Source organism: Dipodomys merriami, unplaced genomic scaffold (assembly GCF_024711535.1).
Source record: "Dipodomys merriami isolate MVZ:Mamm:240054 unplaced genomic scaffold, mDipMer1.0.p SCAF_1, whole genome shotgun sequence".
Taxonomy (NCBI): Eukaryota; Metazoa; Chordata; class Mammalia; order Rodentia; family Heteromyidae; genus Dipodomys; species Dipodomys merriami.
In genome coordinates, this window is record NW_027202270.1 from 106,273,801 (window position 1) to 106,296,499 (window position 22,699).

The following is a 22,699-nucleotide window of genomic DNA, read 5'->3' on the forward strand; positions in this document are numbered from 1 at the left end:
TTTTTCTTGAAAGTAAAAACCCATTATGCTATATAAATCTTTGCATGTCCTTTGTTTTAGATAAACCCAATTACTAATACTTTTAAGACTTAATTCAGGTTAAAAGTAGGTCAGGAAAAAATACACAGTATTTTAGAATCTCTCAGTGGTGATTATTACTTAATTTATAGAGTTCTGGAGTGGTGGCCTCCCACCCCCAATAGAACTCCATACGTAGTCTGAAGTTTAAATTGAACTCTGGGTGGTTTTTGTTTCTGTTTTTTAGTGGAGAGTGTATACTATGATTTATTACATATTAATACTATAGTAGAATAATTACTTGATCCTTATAGAAAGCGAGCCAAAGACCTTGAAGAAGAATTGGAGAGAACCATTCATTCTTATCAAGGACAGGTATGTGTATGTATGTGTATAGGGCGCTCTGTGTGTGTGTGTGATTTAAAACAATTCTGATTAGTCTGAATATTGGTGCAGAGGTATCATTATTTGACCAGTGAAACAGCTATAGCACCTTGCTCGTGGTGCTTCTGTTATTTGGAACATTTCTGGCACCAAAGATTCTGAGATGAAGAAATCTTATTTAGCTAGACATGAGTGGCATGTCTATAATTCTAGCTACTCAGGAAGTTGAGATCAGAAGGATTGTGGCTCAAGGCCAGCCTTGGCAGAAAAGTTTTAAAGAGACTTGATGTCCAATTAACCAGCAAAACACTGGACTGGAAGTCTGGCTCAATTGTTAAGCGTGCCGTGTATGAACAAGAAAGTCAAATTAAAGCTCAAATTCAAGCCCTAGTACTGGCACTAACAAAACACTTAATTTCAAAGGTTCCTGTTTCTTTGGGAATGGGTTATATCATAGAAATCAGCAGATATCAGCATTGGAAGCTCAAATTAGGCTAGTTATCTGTTCATTGAAAACTCTTGTCCTAGAAGATTACTGCATAATGTAGAAGTTTGCTAGCAAAATTGTATTTCATTATTTCTGTGTAAACATTATGATGGAATGGGTTATATCTACATGAAAATTTAAATATATTGCTTGCTGACTCTTCACAGTTGATTGGATATTGTTGATGGGTTTTGCACTAAATTTTAGCGGTGCTATGAATTGTTTTTATTTAGGAAAACCATTGTTGGTAACTTTCTTTTTCAGATTATTTCCCATGAGAAAAAAGCACACGATAATTGGGTAAGTTTAAAATTCTTCAAGGCTCTTTTGTAAGAACTACTCATTTAAATTAGGTGAAAATTGTCAGGCATCATTGGCTCATTCCTGTAATCCTAACTACTCATGAGGTTGAGATCTGGAGGATCATGATTCAAAGCCAGCCTGGGCAAAAAAATCAGAGACTCCATCTTCAGCTGAGTAGCAAAAGCTAGGGTATAGTTGAAAAGCTGGAGGTACTGCTCAAGTATAGAGATCCTGCCTTGCAAACTCCACATTCAAACCCCAGTACTACCAGAAAACAAAAATTACCAGTGGCAAAATTGTGTTAAAAATTCAGATCTTGGGGGCTGGGAAGGTGGCTCAGTGGTAGAGCGCTAGCCTTGCATGCCTGAGGCCCTGGGTTCAATTCCTCAGCACCACATAAGCAAAAATAAAAAAGCCGGAAGTGGTACTGTGGCTCAAGTGGTAGAGCGCTAGCCTTGAGCTGAAGAGCTGAGGGACAGTGCCCAGGCCCAGAGTTCAGGCCCCACGACTGGACCCCCTCCCAAAAAAAAAAATCAAAAGAAGTATGCATCAACACCAATGATGTATTTGTACTTTTTGATATATAATCGTATGTATATTAAAAAGAATCCTATTGTAGCTTACTATTTTTAATTTGCTTTTTTATTTAATCCATCAGATATTTTTCTGTGAATGCTAGGTTGTTTTTAAAAACCTTTTTCAGATGATGGACATTTTAGTTTGCTTTTCTTTTTTTTTTTTGGGTCCGGTCGTGGGGCCTGAACTCTGGGCCCCATGGGCGCTGTCCCTCAGCTCTTCAACTCAAGGCTAGCGCTCTACCACTTGGGCCACTTCTGGCTTTTTTCTTTTTGCTTATGTGGTGCTGAGGAAACGAACCCAGGGCCTCAGGCATGCAAGGCAAACGGTCTACCACTGAGCCAACTTCCCAGCCCCTGCTTTTCTTTTTTTATGTTTATAGTTTTAGATGTTATTTTTTCTGTTTAGCATTTCTTTGCTTCATCCTGTTTGATTTAATCTTTTATTTCCATCAAACTTTAATATAGTACTTTGTTTTTACATGTCCTGTGTCAAGTATCCTGTGCCTTTTTTTTTTTCTTTTTTGGCAACAAGGTCTCACTAGGTTACTTAGTGTAGCCTCAAATTCTCTCTTCTCCTGCCCCAGTCTCCTGAGTTCTGGGATTACAGGAAGTACTCAGGAGACACCTTGAGTATCCTGGCTCAAGTGTCCTATTTATTCTTTATTGTAAGCATCCATATTTGTTGTAACTACAATAGTTTTTCCTTAAGTAATTTCATCTAGTAATGCTTTGTACATTAGAAGTGTATAATATTTGAATATGGCGTGGCATTCATTGAAATTGCACTCTAGTCTTTGGCAGTAAGTTTTTCAAAAGTCTGTAATCATTTATTACCAACTCATTTTATCCTGTATTTTTTGTCTTTAATGTTGATAGCTTATTAAATGAGCTCTTATTTCTTATACTTAAGTATGTTGTGTAGACAACATAATTTTGGTTTTACATTGTTAACAGTGAAATGAATTGTTTAAAATTGGAATTTATGTAACATTCTTTTGTTTGTTCAGAATTATGTGATTGTATGCTAGAAAAGATTTATCTTCTTTGATAGTGCTGTAGTACATTTAAACTGCTTATGTGATATATTCATTAGCCAGTTAAATGCATAGTTTACAGTTGTAAGTGAAGCAAATTTTATGATGGAGGTCTTTTTATTTGTGAAGAGATGTGATTAGATCAAGTTAAGCTTTGTCTGATAAGACTAGTGGTCTAATGTTTCATATGCTACTGCATCTTATCTGCAGAGCCCCCAGAACAACTGGGAATCGTGCAGTGCACTCTGTACTTTTATCCCTTGTTAACAACTATTGGGCAATATTGTATATACTTAGTATTTATTATAAATGTAAGCCAGGCATGGCAGTACACACCTGTCATCCCAGCACTCTGGTGATTAAGGCAAGAGGCTCATGAGTTCAAGGCCAGCCTGGGCAAGACTTCTCAAAAACAAAGAAACTCCAAACAATAAATAACATGAAATTCAGGCTGGGAAAGTGGCTCAGTGGTAGAGTACTTGCCTTGCATGCATGAGGCCCTGAGTTCGATTCCTCAGCACCACATAAATAGAAAAAGCCAGAAGTGGTGTTGGGGCTCAAGTGGTAGAGCACTAGCCTTGAGCTGAAGAGCTGAGGGATAGCACCCAGGCCAAGTTCAAGCCCCATGACCAAAAAAAAAAAAAGAACATAAAATTCAAAATAAAACTAGTAAAATTAAAAATAAGCTTTATTTCATGTCTATCTTTTCTTGATGTTATTAACTTTTAAAAAATCAAATAGAAATATTAAAAAAATCATAAAACAAACCAGGCATGGTAGAACATACCTGTAATTCCAGTACTCAGGTGGCAAAGACTATTTAAGTTAGAGGTTAGCCCAGGATATATAGTAGACTCTTGTCTCAAAAAAAACAAAAAAAGGGGCTGGGAGGGTAGCTCAGCGGTAGAGTGCCTGCCTCGCAAGCATAAGGCCCTGGGTTCGATTCCTCAGCACCACATAAACAGAAAAAGCCGGAAGTGGCGCTGTGGCTCCAGTGGTAGAGCGCTAGCCTTGAGCTGAAGAGCTGAGGGACAATGCCCAGGCCCAGAGTTCAGGCCCCATGACCGGCCAAAAACAAAAAAAAAAACACACAAAAAAAAAAACACAAAAAAAGCACAACCAACAAAAAGCAAAAAAGAACATTTTTAGGAAGATTGTAGTTGAGAAGAGCCTGGACAAAAAAATTAGTTGTACCACATCTGAGCAAATTAGATGCCCATAGTGATGTGTTCATGTGATCCCAGCTATGCAGGAGGCCTAGATAGATAGGAGGATTGCAGTCCCAGCACTGGCCTTTTCATAAAGGTGAGCTCCTATCTGAAAAATGAAGTTAAAAAAAGATAAAGGCCTGGGGGTGTGACTCTAGTAGAGCACCAGCCTCACCTGTGTGAGGCCCTGTGTTCAAACCCCCCAGTACCATCCTCTCCCCCCAAAATTGATTGAACAAATACAACTGACTTAGAGGCCTGCTACCTGTATACTGTCTAGTACTGAGCAGATGTGTAGTGTGCAGTGAGTTAGCCATTTAAAAAGATGATCCATATTAGCATGCTCCTATTTTAGACTCTATAATTTTTCAGAACTATAGTGATTTTTCTCCTGAGATGATTAGATTGTTTCATAGCTAATGCAACTACACATAGTGACCTGGGGCTTGTTGCCATGGCCTGTGTTATTTGAGTGTGTACACTAGTGCAGAATACTACCTGTGATTTTGTACCCATACAATAAGCTGTCATTGCAATACTCAAAGTCCAGCCCTTGGCAAGTATCTTCTGCTTATATAAAAAACTGAAGTGCTTTACATCTAGTTACTGAAATCGATACTGATTTAAATGATTGTGATATTTATATACCACCACTGTGATCTTTATGAAAACCCTATCAAGTTATGTGAATTTTTTAAAGTGTGTTTGTTTTTTTAAAGTTGGCAGCTCGGACTGCTGAAAGAAACCTCAATGACTTAAGAAAAGAAAATGCTTACAACAGACAAAAGTAAGTATCTTAGTAGGAACTTAAAAATTTTATTGTTATTGTATTAACTAGGTATACTTTTATAAAAGTAAATAAAAAACCTTGTAGTGAATCCAGCATATCTGTTAGCTTTACCTGGTGTGACCTGCTACCTTTTTTTTTTGGTTGTTTAAAATACTCATCTTAGAAAGATCACTGAAGTGGCACTTGAAGAAAATAGGTCACAGGTTCTTCTGTGAAACGTGTACTTTGTAATTTTTTTTACAAGTTAAATCTGTAGGTGGGGGAAAAGGAGGAAAGAGAAAGGATAAATGCCTGAGACAGTCATGCTCAGATCGTCACCACCTTCCTATGGCTAGTAGATAAGCACACATGGGTCTTATCCCTTCATCTTGTTTTTTGTTATATTGCGTGGTCTTGTACCTAGATAAGATGAAAAGGAAAATGAAAGTTGCAATAGGAGGGAAGAGTTAATGGTTGTTACAGATTCCTGAGAGTGTTCTAGTCTCTTGTTGAACTATTAATGTTGTTGAGTACTAGTTTTAGTCTTCTACCTTGTCTTTTCCACTCTCAGAAATTAAGTTAAATGATTGTTTTATTTCAACTCTGATGATCAAAAAACAGAAATCAGATTCCTTTACCCTGTCATATTTTAAAGGTAAAAAGTTTAAGAATGAAACAAGACAAGTCAGTGGGATTTTCAGTTTCACATTAAGTTTGGAATCAGATGGATCCCAGTGTAATGGAAAGTTGCTGGGTTTTAATCTTGACATTTCCCAACAAGTCCCATCCTCATGTTCCTTCATTATAAAATAACAGAATTATACTGGCTGACCTTGGAGGGTTCCTCCACTTCAAAAATGTGGATAAAAAAAACAAGGTACTCATTGTAATAAAATATCTTGATTTTTCTTTTTTTGGTCTGGTCATGGGGCCTGAACTCTGGGCCTGGGCGCTGTCCCTCTGCTCTTCAGCTCAAGGCTAGCTCTCTACTGCTTGAGCCACAGTGAGACTTACGGCTTTTTTCTTTTTGCTTATGTGGTGCTGAGGAGTCGAACCCAGGGCCTCAGGCATGCAAGGCAAGCGCTCTACCACTTCCCACCACCTTCCTATGGCTACCTTCCCAGCCCCTTGATTTTTTTTTTTTTTTTTTTGGTAAAGAATTGAAGAAGGAACAAAACAATTCTGAACCTCAATAAGATGTTCCTATCTTTAGATAGTCAGAAACTGGTTACCTCAATGTAAGTAGTGGGAGATAATAGGAAAGTGTTTTCATCAGAACAATTGTGGAGGATCTATTCCTATTAGGTAGATAAATTGAGGGTAAAAGAGGGGCTTATTTGGTAGTAGAATTTTTCTTAAAATGTGGATACTTCTGGATGAATAACTTAGAGATTTTTGTCTTTTATTTGCAGATTAACTGAAACAGAGTTTAAATTTGAACTTTTAGAGAAAGATCCTTATGCACTTGATGTTCCAAATACAGCATTTGGCAGAGGTAGTCTTTTTTTTTTTTATAACCCCTCCTGTAAAATCCATATTACATGTATATGTATATATTGCACGTATAGTTTAATTTGTGCTCTTAGCACTATTATTTATAAATCTTAGATTTCAGAGCCAGTATTCTATTTTAAACTGTCTCACAAACTACAGATTTCTGGATTTTGTTTCCCTAGCAATAATGAAAATTGTTGGTATTTCTTTCTTAGTGGAATTTTGTAAGATAATGTATATGTAGTACTGTCAGTTCCTTGAAAAGTCAAATGCTTAGCATTCAGAATGGTACTCAGTTACTATTTTTTTTTTTTTTAAGAATGAACAAGGAGTATTTCCATGGAATAGCATTATGACTTTTTATACATCCACTGTAATATTTACATGGGTTATAAAAATAAGAATTAAACTAGCTTAAAATTATTTAAAAGTATGTAAAAGGTAGAGTTTTGGTTGCTTTAATTGCTCTGTGGGAGGACCAGGGACTTGATGATTCTTTAATATTTTTGTCCATTCCTTATTGAGAGTATCTTTCGTGATTTTATGCTATTCCAAATAGTTCAAAGTTTTTAAAACTTTGGTTTAATTGAAATTAAGCTTCTGTGGTTGTGAAAATAAATCATATAGATTGAATTTTAATAACTTCTGGAAAGTTATAAAACTCATGTGTGAGAGACAACCTTCATTAAAATTAAAGTTATTCTACATGAAAAAAGATAATAATGAATTTCAAGTAGTGACACAGGTTGGGTAAGGACCAGTATAACTGTCTAGGGCCAGTACAAGAATCCCAAGGAGGGCAAATAATGCTTTATTTCCTTATTTTTTTGGTAACTGAACTGAGTATTATAACAACTACATTTTATGAGGCCTAGCATGTTTAGGAAATTATTGTTTTTAGTGTCAATGAAATTTGCTTGAATGATTAAGTTTGTAAAATGCTAAGTGTCTGGAATATTGAGTACAGAGAAAGTGATTTATTGGATGAAACATAATACATAAATTGATTTGTATCCTGTAAAAATTCAGAAAGTAATTTGTGATGCTTCAAAGTGGTTTTTTTTTTTTTTTTTCCATTTTTCTGCATAAAAAAAATCTGAGCCCAAATGGCCCAAATGGCCTATCTGGCTATGATTTAAGTTGAGCACTTCCAAGTTCGATGCTTCACCAGCTGAAATGTCTGGAAGCATATTGCTTCCAAGAAACCTCACGTCTTCAAAGTCCTCCCATAATTTCAAAATATCACCAGCGTCCTTTGTTTAACCTGTAGGATTATTTACGGGTATTACTTGCCAAGAAGTAATTTTATTGACTAAAACCTGGTAGACAAAATTAAAACCATATTTAAGTCAATCCTGTATTAGCAAATCCAAAGGAACTGAAATCAGAAGTTAGTAAATTTTAACTTAAATTGGCAACAGGATGCCCTGAAATGGTTTAAGTGGAATTCTCGCTTTATCATAGAGCTGACTGCAACTATGAATTTAAATATGCTGTTTTGATATTCCAGAGCATTCCCCATATGCTCCTTCACCATTGGGCCGACCTTCGTCTGAAACGAGAGCTTTTCTCTCTCCTCCAACTTTGTTGGAGGGTCCACTCAGACTCTCACCTTTGCTTCCAGGGGGAGGAGGAAGAGGTATATTGTTTAAATATTTTTATTACTCTACATTTCTTCCTTCTTTTATATTCATTTCAATCCATCTTTTATATTCATCCCTTATCTTTAAAATGATCCATAAAATAATCATTTGGAAAATACAGGCATTCCTTGCACTTACGTTGACTTAGTTTACCTGCTCTCCCTCTCCCCCCAGGATCTCTACAACATATAATTTGAATATAGTCTTTCTTACAAACAGTATAGTATGGGTTTGAGTATTCCAGCTTTGATGATCTGAAATCCAGAAATTTTGTGGTATAGTCTCAAATGTTTTTGGATTTTTAGAGCATTTTAGATTTCACAGTTTTGGATTTGTGATGTGGACTCACCAAATCTCTATATTTGTTCCAAATCCAAAGGAAAAAAGGATGAAACAAAACAATTCCCCCACACTTCAAAATCTGAACTACTTCTGGTCCCAAGTATTTCTGATATTTGATTTGTACTAGATTACATTTTTATTAGCATATATTATTACAAGGAGGGGTTTCATTGTGATATTTCCATGCATATATGCAATATATTCTAGTTGATTACCCCCTTCTCTCTTAACTCTCCCTCCTGATTTCAACAGATTTCATTGTTCTATTTTCATACTTGCTGACAGTCTATTTTGATTGTATATATATCCTCTTTTACCCTTGTTAGCCCAACTCTTCTTGATAGTACCCTCCCTCCAAACCTATTTTTCTTTTCTCTTTCCGTGGATTACGTTTTGTTCTCCCCTCCCCTACCCTCTCCTGTCCCTCCCTTCCCCTCTCCCCTCCCTTCTCCCTCCCCTCTCCCTCCCCTCCCTTCTCCCTCCCCTCCTCTCTCCCTCCCCTCCCTTCTCCCTCCCCTCCCCTCTTCCTGCCTTCCTTCCTTCCTTCCTTCCTTCCTTCCTTCCTTCCTTCCTTCCTTCCTTCCTTTCTTCCTTTCTTCCTTCCTTCTCTTTCTTCTCTTTCTTCCCCTCCCCCTCTTCTTCCCCTTTCCTTCCCTTCCTCCCTCTTTTCCCTCGACTCCCTCCCCTCTCTTTATTCTCAGTATCTTTTTATTGGAAAAGAAGGAAGTGCAATATTGCCATTTACCCTTTGCCTATTTCCTAAAGTGTTTTATTTGGTTAAAAAATTTTTTTTTTGTCCTAGTTTGCTTCATGGGAAACTGTTCCCTCCTACCATCCCAGTCATCTGCAAATTGGGTGCATGCATAGTCCAGGTTCTCCTGGGAGAACCTTTGTACTCTGCATTGACACTTAGGAAGAAGAGTCGAAATATTATTGACTTACAATAAGAAGTCATATTATTCCAGGCGCTGATGGCTCATGCCTATAATCCTAGCTACTCAGGAGGCTGGTTCAAAGCCAGCTTGGGCAGGAAAGTCCTGAGACTTTTTTTTTTTTTTTTTTTTTTTGGGTCCAGTTGTGGGGCCTGAACTCTGGGCCTGAGCACTGTCCCTCAGCTCTTCAGCTCAAGGCTAGCGCTCTACCACTTGAGCCACAGTGCCACTTCTGGCTTTTTTCTTTTTGCTTATGTGGTGCTGAGGAATCGAACCCAGGGCCTCAGGCATGCAAGGCAAGTGCTCTACCCCTGAGCCAACTTCCCAGCCCAGTCCTGATACTCTTATCTCCAATAAACCACTCAGAAAACTAGAAGTGAGACTGTTATGTCCAATAAACCACTCAGAAAACTAGAAGTGAGACTGTTATGTCCAATAAACCACTCAGAAAACTGGAAGTGGCTCTGTGGCTCAAGTGATAAACTGCTAACCTTGAAAGCTGAAGAGCTGAGGGACAGCGCTCAGGCCCAAAGTTCAAGCCATCGACCAACAACAACAAAAATTACACACTAACATAACAATAAGTGTGAAACTAGGTACACAAAATAGTACTTACTATTCATTTTTTAAAAAAATTAGCATCAAGTAATTGTGCAAGAGTTTCATATCAACATATCCATTTATGTATACGGATAGAGCATATCTCTGTCATTTTCTCTTCTCTCCTTCTTCCCAGACCAATCTCAGTAAGATTCATTGTTTCAATTACATGCATATAAAGTGTTTGGCTATATTCACTCTCCCTTAAAAGTCTTTATCTTTAGTGATAATGGAGTTCAAACTCAGGACTTCACACTTGCAAGGAAAGCAATCTTCTACTGAGTTATACCTCCAACTCTGTTAGTTCTGGTGTTTCTGATGTTATCTATTCAGGTTTATACCACTTCACTTAAAAAAGAATGCTTATTACGACTAAATTAATTCACATACCACAACAGTCTAAAAAATAATGCCCTGTAAATAGGATATAATTGATTAAGCTATAAACATGAATTACTGGAATTTTTATGACAGAAGTCAAGGATTGCTTGTAGTCAAATGAATATTTGAAATAAGAGTAAAATGTACCTTTTATTTCTCCCCTCCTATTTAAATTCCTTTATTTTCCTATTTTATTGCTTTCAAGATAGAATGCAAAAGCATTTTACTATTTGTTTAAAAATCTACAGAAGCTTGGTAAGTTATTAGTGGGTTTTAGAAGTTGCTTTGGACTGAAAGTTTCTCTGCTCCACTAAATAAAGATGAAGTGTTGTCCTTTCTTTTTATTATGCTTTAAGATTTAGGCTAGGATAGGATATATGTTTTGAATAAGCATTAAGTGTGGGTAACTTTTAGTCTTTATGAAAATACTTGAAAGGTTAGTATTTTCAAGTTTGTAATTTTCACTTTGTCATTTGGTGTGGTGGAACTTTGGAATTTTGTTAGTTAGTCCTCAGGAGAAAGTTTTTGAATGTATCCTTTAAAGCTTCCTGCTTCCCTCCAGGTTAACTTAGCATAACTGACTCTTGAGTGGTCTCTGCTTTTCTGAGCTTTCTAGTGAACTAAATAGAAGGATGAACAAACTAGAAGGAAAGATCTGTAGAACTTGATAAAATATATAATCATAAGGAAAAATGGCATTTCGTCTTCTCACATAAATCAGTTTCTGGGGGGGAGGGGAAGGAGGAGTTGGGGAGGGGGGAAGGAAAGGGATGGTAGGGGAAAAATAAAGGAAGGTGTAACAATGAAAAGAAAAAAGGAAACTTTTTTTTTAACAACAACAACAAAAAAGTCAGTTTCTGCCAGGAGTGGTGATATATAGCTATAATCTCAGTACTTGGGAGGCTGAGGCAGAATGAGCATGAGCTCCAGAACAACCTGGGCTACATAGAAGAACCGTCTCAAAATCCCCCTCCCTGCCAAAAAAATTCAGTTAACCTAACCCTACAAAAGAAGGGGGATGGGAAAAATTAAAATATCACTATATGGTATAAAACGATTGTGCTAATTTTTACAAGCTATAAGAAAAATTGAAACTGGCAAGGAGTGTGGCTTAGTGGTAGAGTGCTTGCCTAGCATGCATAAAGCCCTGGGTTCGATTCCTTGGTACCACATTAACACAAAAAAATAAATAAAATTATTAAACTGGCTCAGCTCAGGAGGCTGAAAGGCACATAGGTTTGAAAAAAAAAAAAGAAAAGTTGGAACTAATTTTAGTCTCTCTTCTTGAAGGCAGTGAAATGGAAGAAGCATTTTATTTTATTTTTTTATTTTTATTTTTTAATTTTTTTTTTTTTGTGAAGGAAGAAGCATTTTAGATTTAGCTCTGCACCAAAAAGTTTTTGGGGCTATTATTCGAAAAGAATAAGATTTTATTTTTTGAAAATATAATTTCAGGTCATATAAACATATTTAGATAATATGGTATTTGTATTATCTAAATATAATTGTGTATTATGTTTTATAGAATAAGCAAATTAACATAAATCATTTGTAATTGCATGTTATAATACATTATATTAATATATTATGTATTATAAGTGAACATTTGATTATAATTTGTTATATTAATATAATTTTCTGTAGAATATACATGTTATGTCATATGAAATACATTATACATATAATAAATATGTATAAAACAACATACATTGAATGTAATAATGTATGTGGCAGTGCATTTTCTATATAAAATATAATTTAAATGCCTTCCTTATTAAATAATATAAATATTATGTACAATTATGCATAATTGTCTTTTACAGTTACTAGAGCATTTAGAAACCTAATTACCCTCTGAATGAGAGCTGAATAGGCTATGGGTTTTTTTTTTATGGGATTTTTAACATTTCTTACATTTCTCTTTTCCATTTTAATTGAATATAGGAGTTTAATAAAGGTCCTGTGGTCATAAGAAGAAAAAATTAAAACAATTTCCTCTTTATAAATGTCAGTATGTCAGATTTTCTTTTTCTTTCTTTTTTTTTTTTTTTGCTGGTCATGGGGCCTGAACTCTGGGCCTGAGTGCTCTCCCTCAGCTCTTCAGCTCAAGGCTAGCACTCTACCACTGGAGCCACAGCGCCACTTCAGGCTTTTTCTGTTTATGTGGTGCTGAGGAATCGAACCCAGGGCCTCATACATGCAAGGCAAGCTCTCTACCACTGAGCTACCTTCCCAGCCCCCTATGTCAGATTTTCTTAACAAATGGCTGCTCATGTTCTTTAAAATATTTATTTTAGTAGTTTTTGAAACTTATGGACCTGTCTTCAGAGCTCATGAAATTTCCATTAGATTGTGAATTTGACACTTTTAAATTATTTAAAAAAGCCATTTGGAGCCAAATGTATCTTATGAGTATATTTTTTGTTTTTGTTATTTTGTCAGTCATGGGGCTTGAACTTAGGGACTGAGTGTTGTCCCTGAGCTTTATCACTCAAAGCTAGTGGTCTACCACTTTGAGCCACAGCACTACTTCCAGTTTTCTGGGAGTTAATTGGAGGTAAGAATCTCACAGACTTTCCAGCCCCAGTTGGCTTTGAACTGCAATCCTCAGATCTCAGCCTCCTGAGTAGCTTGGATTACAGGTGTGAGCCACCAGCACCTGGCTGAGTATAAAGTTTTTAATCAAGTTGTTTAAAATAACTTTTGGGTAGAAGTAGTGAGTCATTTTTCAACGTTGATTGCAAACTTTGGTGTGAATTAAGTTAATCCAAGTATGGCACACTTTCAAAAGAGTTGTCTTAAGGGGCTGGGAAGGTGGCTCAGTGGCAGAGTGCTTGCCTTGCATGCCTGAGGCCCTGGGTTCGATTCCTCAGCACCACATAAGCAAAAAGAAAAAAGCTGGAAGTGGCGCTGTGGGTGAAGTGGTAGAGCGCTAGCCTTGAGCTGAAGAGCTGAGGGACAGCGCCCAGGCCCAGAGTTCAGGCCCACGACCGGACTCCCCCCAAAAAAAACAACAACAAAAAAAAGAGTTGTCTTAAAAACTCTTGTTGTAACAAAAATATTCAAATAGGTCTATAATCCCCTAAGAACCGAAAGTATTCTTTTTTCATTATTGTCATACTTAAGCAACAAAATCCCATTTTGTAATCATCTTCTTACTAAATCTTGTATAGAGAGCTCTTACTTCACAATTTATTTTTCAGATAACATTTAAGTGTTGATGATGGTGACATTGTTTTTTATATTTTAAAATGAATCTTGTAGGCAATTTTTTTTTTTTTTTTGGTCAGTTGTGGGGCCTGAACTCTGGGCCTGGGCGCTGTCCCTCAGCTCTTCAACTCAAGGCTAGCACTCTACCACTGAGCCACCTTCCCAGCAGTATTTTTTTTTTTTTTTAGCTACATGACAAAATTTTTCTTCCTTAGAAATGACTGCTAGGATAAAACTGAGAAACTTAGTTAGACTCTGTTTTCACTCTCCAAAGAATATCTTAATTTTCTTTGATGGTAAGTCATTTGTAACACTTTTTAAGATAAACTGATTTATTTGGCTTTTTTTCTTTAATTAGGCTCAAGAGGCCCAGAGAATCCTCTGGACCATTCAATTAGCAATGAAAGGGGAGAATCAGGCTATGATAGGTTGATGGATCCCCACAGAGCACCTTCTGACACTGGGTCCCTGTCACCTCCCTGGGAACAAGACCGCAGGATGATGTTCCCACCATCAGGTATGTAGAAACAGTTATTATTATTGATATTTGGAAGGCAGCGAGGATGTGTTTCATGTACTAAGAAGAATATATGTGTTTTCCCTATCAAGAAAGTGGAGCTTCCAAGTGCTTCATTTTTCTTGACATGTCTAGGTCATCAGCTGAGGAAGATGAGGATGAGGAAGAGATTTGAAGAGAGAGAAAATGGAGACAGTAGCCATCTGGGAGAACAGAGAAGGAAGTTATTAGTGTAGTACTGTATGATTACATAGTGTATCAGAAGCAAATATCAGTGCCATGTAGTGCGTTATTGAGCATCAGTCAGAACAGTAAACTTAATTTTATCATTAGTTAGTTTTGGGTTCTTATTTTGTACCAGACACAATGGTAAGTGCTTTTTATTAGTCATTCTGTTTCTCTCAATTTACAGATGAGTAAACAATGACACAGAGGGGTTAGTTGGGTGGCCTGCTGAAAGTTTCAAGTGAGATTATGTAGCACAATCTTCTATATGATTTTTGAGAATTTGCATATTAATATTTGCTTCAGATATGTATAAGTGAAAATATAAAAAGAAATATATTATAAATTGTTAATAGCCTAAGAAGTATACATGTGTAAGACATAAAAAGAAATGACTTGAAGTCTATTTCATTTTTTTTTCTTGGGCACATTCCTTTCCTAAAGACAGCTGCTCATGAATTTAGTATATGTGAACTTCAGTCCATGTGTGATTTAAAAAAAAAACTTGGTATTAATCAGCTTTACTCATCAGCATTATGTTCTCAAATTCTATGTTAGTGTATGTAAATTTTATTACTTTCTTTTTTATTTTATTTTATTTTATTTTATTTGAGAACATACTGTACAGAGGGGTTACAATTACATGGGCAGGATAATGCATACATTTCTTACCAAGCATTGCAGCCTCCTCCTTTGTTTACCCTTCACCTCCCTTCCCAGCCTCCCCCCTCCCCCCACCCAATCATACCCCCCTCCCCCCCACACAAATTTTATTACTTTCATATGGCATACTATATCAATATATAAACAAACCCCACAATATTCATATGTGTATTTTATTTTTCTGAATTTCAAGAGGTTGTAGAAAGGGGTTACATTTAAAATGTTCATATGTATAGTTTCTCTTGAGGAAAATTTAGTGTTTCCAGTGTTTTGTTCATTGATGACAAAACTTCCCTTAACACTTTGTATGTTCATTCAATTGCTGAGTAAGAGGGTATCTATCTTTTCATCTTTAATAGGTCTTACCCCTTTGTCCTCAGGAGAACAAAACTGTGAGAAAGTGTAGATGTTTTTCAAGGATAATTCTTAATTTGGGAAGCTGCAGAAAGTCCTGCATTTATTCCCATTCCTCATTCTTTGCTTTCTCTCATTGTTTTCCTTCTGTTACCTTTCTTTTGAATCATCTCTCATGAAAGCTGGGGGTGCAGGGGGCGGGAATAACAGCAGTGCTTATCTTTCACTCATGGTGTGCCTTCAGTGGGGTTTTATCTTATAATGTATGTGCATATACACTGTGTGTGTGTGTGTGTGCGTGTGCATGCATGCATGTGCACATGCATGCGCAGTATCTCTTTGTTTATTTGTCTATCTTTTCTTTCAGGGTAAAGTTTACTGCCTCTTTAACATTTCTGGTTCCTCCAATCAGAATTAGATAGGCCATCTCTTATATTATTCATATTCTCCTTTACATCAAGCATTTTATATTTTGTTCATTTTGATTAACATTAGGCCACAAGGGCAGACTATACTGGTACCAACATCATATTGCTAGTACCTGCCACATAACAAATCCTGAATTTAAGGAATGGATCATGGCAACATGGGCATATGAGTTATAAAATGGTAAATTTGTAACAGTTTCTGTTGTAAATGTATGAGGTTGCTGATGCTGTAGAGATGTGTTTTTGAAGCAAAATATTAATACAGTGACTTGAGACTTGACTAAGAAAGAATTAGAAGTTCTCAGGTTTTCCATTTCATATCTTGTTCAGTTTTGCCACTTAATGAATCCCTTGTTTGAAAGAAGAAAGGAAGAACTTGGTTTTGATCTCAGTGATTAGTACCAGCTTTTGCTTTTACCACACGAATACTTTTACCTATTAAGACAACTCTTTCCTTAAATTCTGAGTGGTGGTATAAATGAGCCTTCAGGACTATCTGCATCTTTCTTTGCTCAGTCATATCTTCTCACCCTTGGGAACTCGTTAAGTATAATTCTCTCCATTGGCCCTTGTTGATGCTAGCAGATTTCTTTGGCTTTGTCAGGGCAAGATGTCTCCATAGAGTTCGGTGTGGTTGAGTCAGGAGGATTGACATTATGTGGCATTATAAACCACAGCCTTTGAGAATCTTGGAAAGCAATTTAGAGCTGTATGTATATATATATATATATAACAGGATAGGAGAGAACCGCACAATTCACCTTCTTTGACTCTTTTCTCTCCCTGATTTCAACATTGGACATAGGTATACCTAGCCTAGCGAACTCTGCCATTGCCTCTTAAGAATGACATAAACTCTCTCTCTATATATTTTTTTTAATTTTTAAAGAACATTTTTGTTATTGTAAGTGACTCCTGGAACCTAGGAGTGTGTCTGTAGATGCACTGAGGCAGTGTCTGTATCCAGATTTGTCTGTAACTCAGCAGTCAGAACCTTGTGTTAATCTACTCAGTCAGATCTTTCTATTTAGCTTGGATGGATGCTAAGTTCCAAAATTTTGAACAAGGGAGAACCATGGAAGAGGTGACATTGATCAAGATGCAGTGTACTGATAAATTGTTATGTTGAATCGAAACCCCTTTGTACAACTACTTAAAGATAATAAAATTAAAAAATTAAAAAAGACCTTCTCCCCAAAATTTGAACTTGGTGAAAATTTGACCATTGAAGACTTGTTATACTCTTTGTGCTTTGATGATAAATATTACCTGTTCTGTAAAGTTCCCTCCTTAGTCTTTTTGATATTTTGCTATATCTAATTTGAACTGTTATTAATTAAAAGCTAAATGAATTTGTCTATTTTTTAGTTTTTGTTATTTCACAGTATTGGGGTTTGAACTCAGGGCCTTGCACGTGCTTGAAAGTTGCTGACAGTCTTGTTTTTTGTCTAAATTTAAGTTTATATCAATGAAGACAATTTTAAAACTTGTTTTCTAGGTCAACCATATCCTGACGCAGCTCTTCCCCTACAGAGGCCAGACAGATTTTATTCTAATTCTGGTAGATTATCTGGACCAGCAGAACTTAGAAGTTTTAATATGCCTTCTTTGGATAAAGTGGGTAAGCAATACTGTGTGCGTTTAAATAATGTGGTTTTTGAAAGTACTAGAAGCTAAATACAAGATAAACCCAGTACTGTCTCTGCTAGCTCTTCAGATCAAAATCTTTTCCCTAAAGTATCCTGGTTTCATGTTTCTTACTATCTTGTATGCAGTCATAGCATGTAAATAGCTCTTGGCAGAGGATTGAACACAGTGGTAATAGGTTTACTATGATTACACACTTTGTTCTGGCTAACTTAATTCTTTTTTCAGTTCACTTACATATATCTTGTGTAGCCACAGGGAGATTAGGATGTGTGCAAAGCCACCAAATAATTTGATGGCTTAGTCAGTTACCTTCTTTAAACATTTCCTACTTAGATTTAACAACATTTACAGAGCAATCCACTGTTTCTCATGCATCCTTTTACTTCAACTACCTCATGGCCACCCACTGACAGTGGGAAACATACATGTTTGTTCTCAGTATCATAACTGCTTTGGAAGGGGTTGGGCTAATGAGGAGGATGAAATACATTGTTTGCAGCTATGAAATTGAACAATGAAACCTGCTGAAATTGTTTTGGGAAGGGGGAAAGAGGGCAGGAAAGGTGATAGAGTGGAAGAAACTGGAATATATTGTAAACATGTAGAGAGAGGTAGCAATTAAACCTCCTCCCATATAACTAATGTAAGTATGTAACATATCAGAAAAAAAGAATTTTTTTTTTTTTTTTTTTTTTTTGGGTCTGGTCGTGGGGCCTGAACTCTGGGCCTGGGCGCTGTCCCTCAGCTCTTCAGCTCAAGGCTAGCGCTCTACCACTTGAGCCACAGCGCCACTTACGGCTTTTTTCTTTTTGCTTATGTGGTGCTGAGGAATCGAACCCAGGGCCTCATGCATGCAAGGCAAGCGCTCTACCACTGAGCCACCTTCCCAGCCCCCAAAAAAAGAATTTTTAAAAGTAGAAAATTAAAATAAATTTATTGGGAAGAAATTTCTTCAGGAAAGGATGGAGATATGTGCACATGCACACGCACGCACACACACACACTTACACAAATACAAATACAGGGCAGGCATTATCCAGTTAAAGTGTTTATTATTTTAGAAAATCAATAGTTTGAGAGTAAGCGGGAAAGTCATACTTACAACTGAGATTTCTGTTATTAGTTAATTATATTTAGGATCTTGAAATCCTCCTATTCAATATAGTTCAATAGAATGATTAAACATATATTATTAAACATTTACTTCTAAGTTAATGCCATTTTTAATACATATTTCCAACCCCCTCTAATTGAATATTGTCTAATTTAGGAAATAATTTTTTTAGTCTCTTTGCAAGCTTAATCAAAATAGACATTATTAGCCAAGCACTAGTGGCACACAGCTGCATTCCTAGCTATTTAGGAGGCTGAGGTCCAGAGGACTGTAGTTCAGAGAAACCCAAGCACTAGAGTCTACCAAAATCTATTTCCAATTAAGCAGCAAAATGCTAGATGGGAGATGCAGCTAAAGTAGGTAGGGTATTAGCCATGAACAAGTAAGCTGAACCAAAGGGAAGCCCTGACAAGCAAAACAAAAGCAAAGAAAGACCTTGTTAGTCCTTATTCTGCATAAAAGTAGTTTCTTCTTTATCTATGATTTTTTTACTTTCCATGGATTTCCACAGCCGGCTCTCAACTATGGTCTGAAAATGTTCAATGGAAAATTCCAGAAACAATATCATAAGTTTTTAGCTGTGCACCTCTTTGAATAGTGTGATGACATCTCACCTTGCTGTACTCTGCCTGGAATGTGAATCATGCCTTTGTGCAGTGTGTCCATTCCGTGTCATAGCGCTTGCCATGTTCATCAGTTAGTTTTATTTCATCAGTTACTTATTTTCCAGGGTGCAAGAGGAGTGATGGGAAGGGGCCACTAGTATAAGGCCTGTGAGGACAGATTAGCCGCAGGGCCGGTGGCAGTGCCACAGAGCTGAGGGGAAAAATTATAGGGAAAAAATAAAAAGCAAGGTTCGTTGCTGACCTGGTCGTAGGCATCCACTGGGGGTCTTGAACATATTTGGATGGATAAGAACTACTGTTCTTCCCACAGTTGCTACCAGTCCCTCAGCCTTTGATTTCTGTGATAAGACCTTACTCTTCCTACTGTCGAGAGACTGCTTCTCACTTTCTGGTACAGTTCATTCCCCCAGACCAGCCTTAATAGTGGATCTTCAGCTGGGTGCCAGAGGCTCACGTCTGTAATCCTAGTTACTCAAGAGGTGAGATCTGAGGATCCTGGTTTGAAGTCAACCCAGGCAGGAAACTTTGTGAGACTCTTTTTTTTTTTGGGTCTGGTTGTGGGGCCTGAATTCTGGGCCTGGGCGCTGTCCCTCAGCTCTTCAGCTCAAGGCTAGCGCTCTACCACTTGAGCCACAGTGCCACTTCCAGCTTTTTTCTTTTTTGCTCATGTGGTGCTGAGGAATCGAACCCAGGGCCCCAGGCATGCAAGGCAAGTGCTCTACCACTGAGCCAACTTCCCAGCCCCACTTTGTGAGACTCTTATTTTCATTTAACCACAAAAAGCCAGAAGTGGCTCAAGTAGAGTGTAGCCTTGAGCACAAAAACTCAGGGACAGCATCCAGGCCCAGAGTTCAGGCCCCAGGACTGGAGGAAAAATTTCAGTGGATCTTCAGAGTGCCACCCTTTTCATTCTCTCCTTGGGGAATCCCATCCTCTCCTATAGCTTTAATTACATCTATGCTACTAGTGACTTCCATATCTGTAATTCAAATCCACCTCTTGCCTTGTCCTCTTGGATATTCATAGAGTTGCTATTATTATTATTATTATTATTATTTTTTTTGGGTCCGGTCATGGGGCCTAAACTCTGGGCCTGGGTGCTGTTCTTCAGCTCAAGGCTAGTGCTCTACCACTTGAGCCACAGCGCCACTTCCGGCTGTTTTTTTTTTTTTTTTTGCTTATGCGGTGCTGGGGAATTGAACCCAGGGCCTCATGCATGCAAGGCAAGTGCTCTACCACTGAGCCACCTTCCCAGCCCCTATTATTATTAGCAGTAGTAGTATTAATATTTTTGCCAGTCCTGGTGCTTGAACTCCGGGTGTAAAAAACTGTCCCTGAGCTTTTTCACTCAAAGCTAGTACTCTACCACTTTGAGCCACAACTCTACTTCCGGTTTTTTGGTGGTTATTTGGAGATAAAAAATCTCATGGACTTTCTTGCCCAGGATGGCTTTGAACCATGATCTTCAGATCTCAGCCTCTTGTGTAGCTAGAATTACTGGTGTGAGCCCAGCACCCAACTCAGAGTTTTTTTTTAATTATGTGATTTTTATCACTAATCATTGACTAATTAAAGGTCAGTGAGAAGAGGTTGTTCATGTTTATTAATTTTTTTTTTTTGGGTCCGGTCATGGGGCCTGAACTCTGGGCCTGGGCACTGTCCCTCAGCTCTTCAGCTCAAGGCTAGCACCCTACCACTTGAGCCACAGCACCATTTCTGGCTTTTTTCTTTTTGCTTATGTGGTGCTGAGGAATCGAACCCAGGGCCTCATGCATGCAAGGCAAGCGCTGTTTATTAATTTTTCTGTGGAATAAATAGTTATTACTTAGGCCAGGAGAAAACTTTTTTACTTTTCCTTTTTCCCTTCCTCTCCCTCTTCTCCCCTCCCCTCCCTTCACCTTCCCTCTCCTCTCCTTTCCTTTCTTCTTTTCGCCAGTCTTGGGGTTTGAATTCAGGGCCTGGGCACTGTCCCTGAATTCTTTTTCCTTTAGGCTAGCAGTCTACCACTTGAATCACAGCAACACTTCTGGCTTTTTCTGTTTATGTGGTACTGAGGAATTGAATCCAGGGCTTCATGCATGCTAGGCAAGCACTCTACCACTAAGCCACATTCACAGTCAAGTTGCTACTTTTGATAAAGTATAATTTATAGTCTTTTTTTAAATTTTGAGACTGGGTCTCAAACTTGTGGGCTCAAGTGATCTTCCCTCAGCTTCCTAAGTAGCTGGTGTTCTAGGCACTCACCACTATGCCTAATTTAAGTATAGCACATAATTTTTTAAGTATTTGTTATTTAAAAGATATCTTCTTAAACATAGTACTGGATATAGTAAGATGCTAATAATAAACTAGGAGAACAGACAAAATATATGCTATGTTACTACTGATCTAAGAAGACACTTTTATTATTCTCATCTTATGGAGGCTCAAAAAGGTTCTCAAGGTCTCAGGTAGGAAGTATTGGAGGCAAGACCTGTACATGTATCCTCTTCCTCCGGAGCTGTGGCCTTGCCTTCTGGCGTTTACTGAAATGAAAGGACATTAGAACCATCCATCAATGTACTCAGTGTAGTCACATGCTACTTAACAATGCTGTGTAACATGCTCTCAGAAATGTCAAGTGTTCCCTTGTTGTGCAAACATCAGAGTAAACTTAGGCCATCTGAAAAAACAGCACTAACAACATCGTCTTATGGGACCACCATTATATATGCAGTCCATCACTGACCCAAACCCTGTTGTATGGTGCATGCCTGTATACTGAATACTTACTGCACGTTAGTGGGTGTGTACTTGCAGTATGCCAGTGTAAATAGGACAGGACTTAGCCTTCCATACCTGAGGTCTCATAGAAGTGTGCAGGCAAGTGCACTATAATGACAGGATTTATGAGTAGAGCATGTTGGCGGATCACACAGACTAGCCCCGATGAGGTGTTGGTGTGTCAAGTGTGAGGTTGTCACAAAAAACCTTGGCTTGGTATCTATCAGCTGAGACTTGAAGGAAGAATTACCTGGACCAAAATGATGATGATAAATGTTTTAGGATGAGAATAGCAGTTTAAGGATTAAGAGTAAATTATGGCCACTGCATGGGGTGGTAGTTGGGGGATCTTTAACTGTGTAGGTAATCATTGTGTGGATTTTGCAAGGCCCATCAACCCTATTCAGAGATTTGGATCTAATTCTAATGATAATGGCAGTCTATTAAAGGGTCTTAAGCAGAGCAATAATATACTACTACTTGTGGAGAGATTTCTGTGGTGGTGTGGTAGAGATTAGATTAGAGAGAGCAATGAAGATTAGAGACTGACAGGTGATGTTGGTTCAGCAAAAGGATAGGTCTACATGGAAAATGAGTAGACATGGAAAAGGTAGAGTGAGGAGGATGTAGAGGTCAAGTATAGGCGGTGAGGGAGAAGCAGCACTGGCAGATGTCCCAGCCTCCTGCCCGTGGCACCTACAGGAAAGGAATAGGAATAGCGTTGAAGTATCTTTATTTGTTTGGCCATAAAAAGCTAAGGGACTGTGTAAGTGACTGGTGATGTGAATGAAGAGTTCTTACTGAGGAGGAGACATGGAAGGAAGTAAGGAGCGTGCAGGCTGAAGTACAGTGGAGGGCTTGGAGGGTGCCAGTCTCTATGACTTAGGATTTTCCTTCCCAGCAAGGACTGTACTGAGCAAGTGTGACAGAGTGGAAGCAGAGATCTTCATCAGTGTGATACTGAAATGCTGCTAAG

At 37.7% G+C, this 22,699-nt stretch overlaps 1 protein-coding gene across 12 annotated transcripts in view; it reads left to right on the forward strand.

Moving 5' to 3' along the window:
- The window catches only part of Mia2 (MIA SH3 domain ER export factor 2), a 94,703-nt gene that overhangs the window by 68,015 nt on the left and 3,989 nt on the right, over positions 1 to 22,699 (forward strand). For 7 of the 12 annotated variants that reach the window (XM_070027040.1, XM_070027022.1, XM_070027031.1 and 4 more), the window contains 7 exons: positions 333 to 393; positions 1,154 to 1,189; positions 4,732 to 4,799; positions 6,194 to 6,276; positions 7,786 to 7,914; positions 13,742 to 13,900; positions 17,069 to 17,191. In XM_070027040.1, the coding sequence (XP_069883141.1) occupies positions 333 to 393; positions 1,154 to 1,189; positions 4,732 to 4,799; positions 6,194 to 6,276; positions 7,786 to 7,914; positions 13,742 to 13,900; positions 17,069 to 17,191 (659 nt within the window). The remainder of the gene's footprint in view (positions 1 to 332; positions 394 to 1,153; positions 1,190 to 4,731; positions 4,800 to 6,193; positions 6,277 to 7,785; positions 7,915 to 13,741; positions 13,901 to 17,068; positions 17,192 to 22,699) is intronic. The other 5 variants (XM_070027049.1, XM_070027058.1, XM_070027113.1 and 2 more) reach the window with 1 other exon arrangement.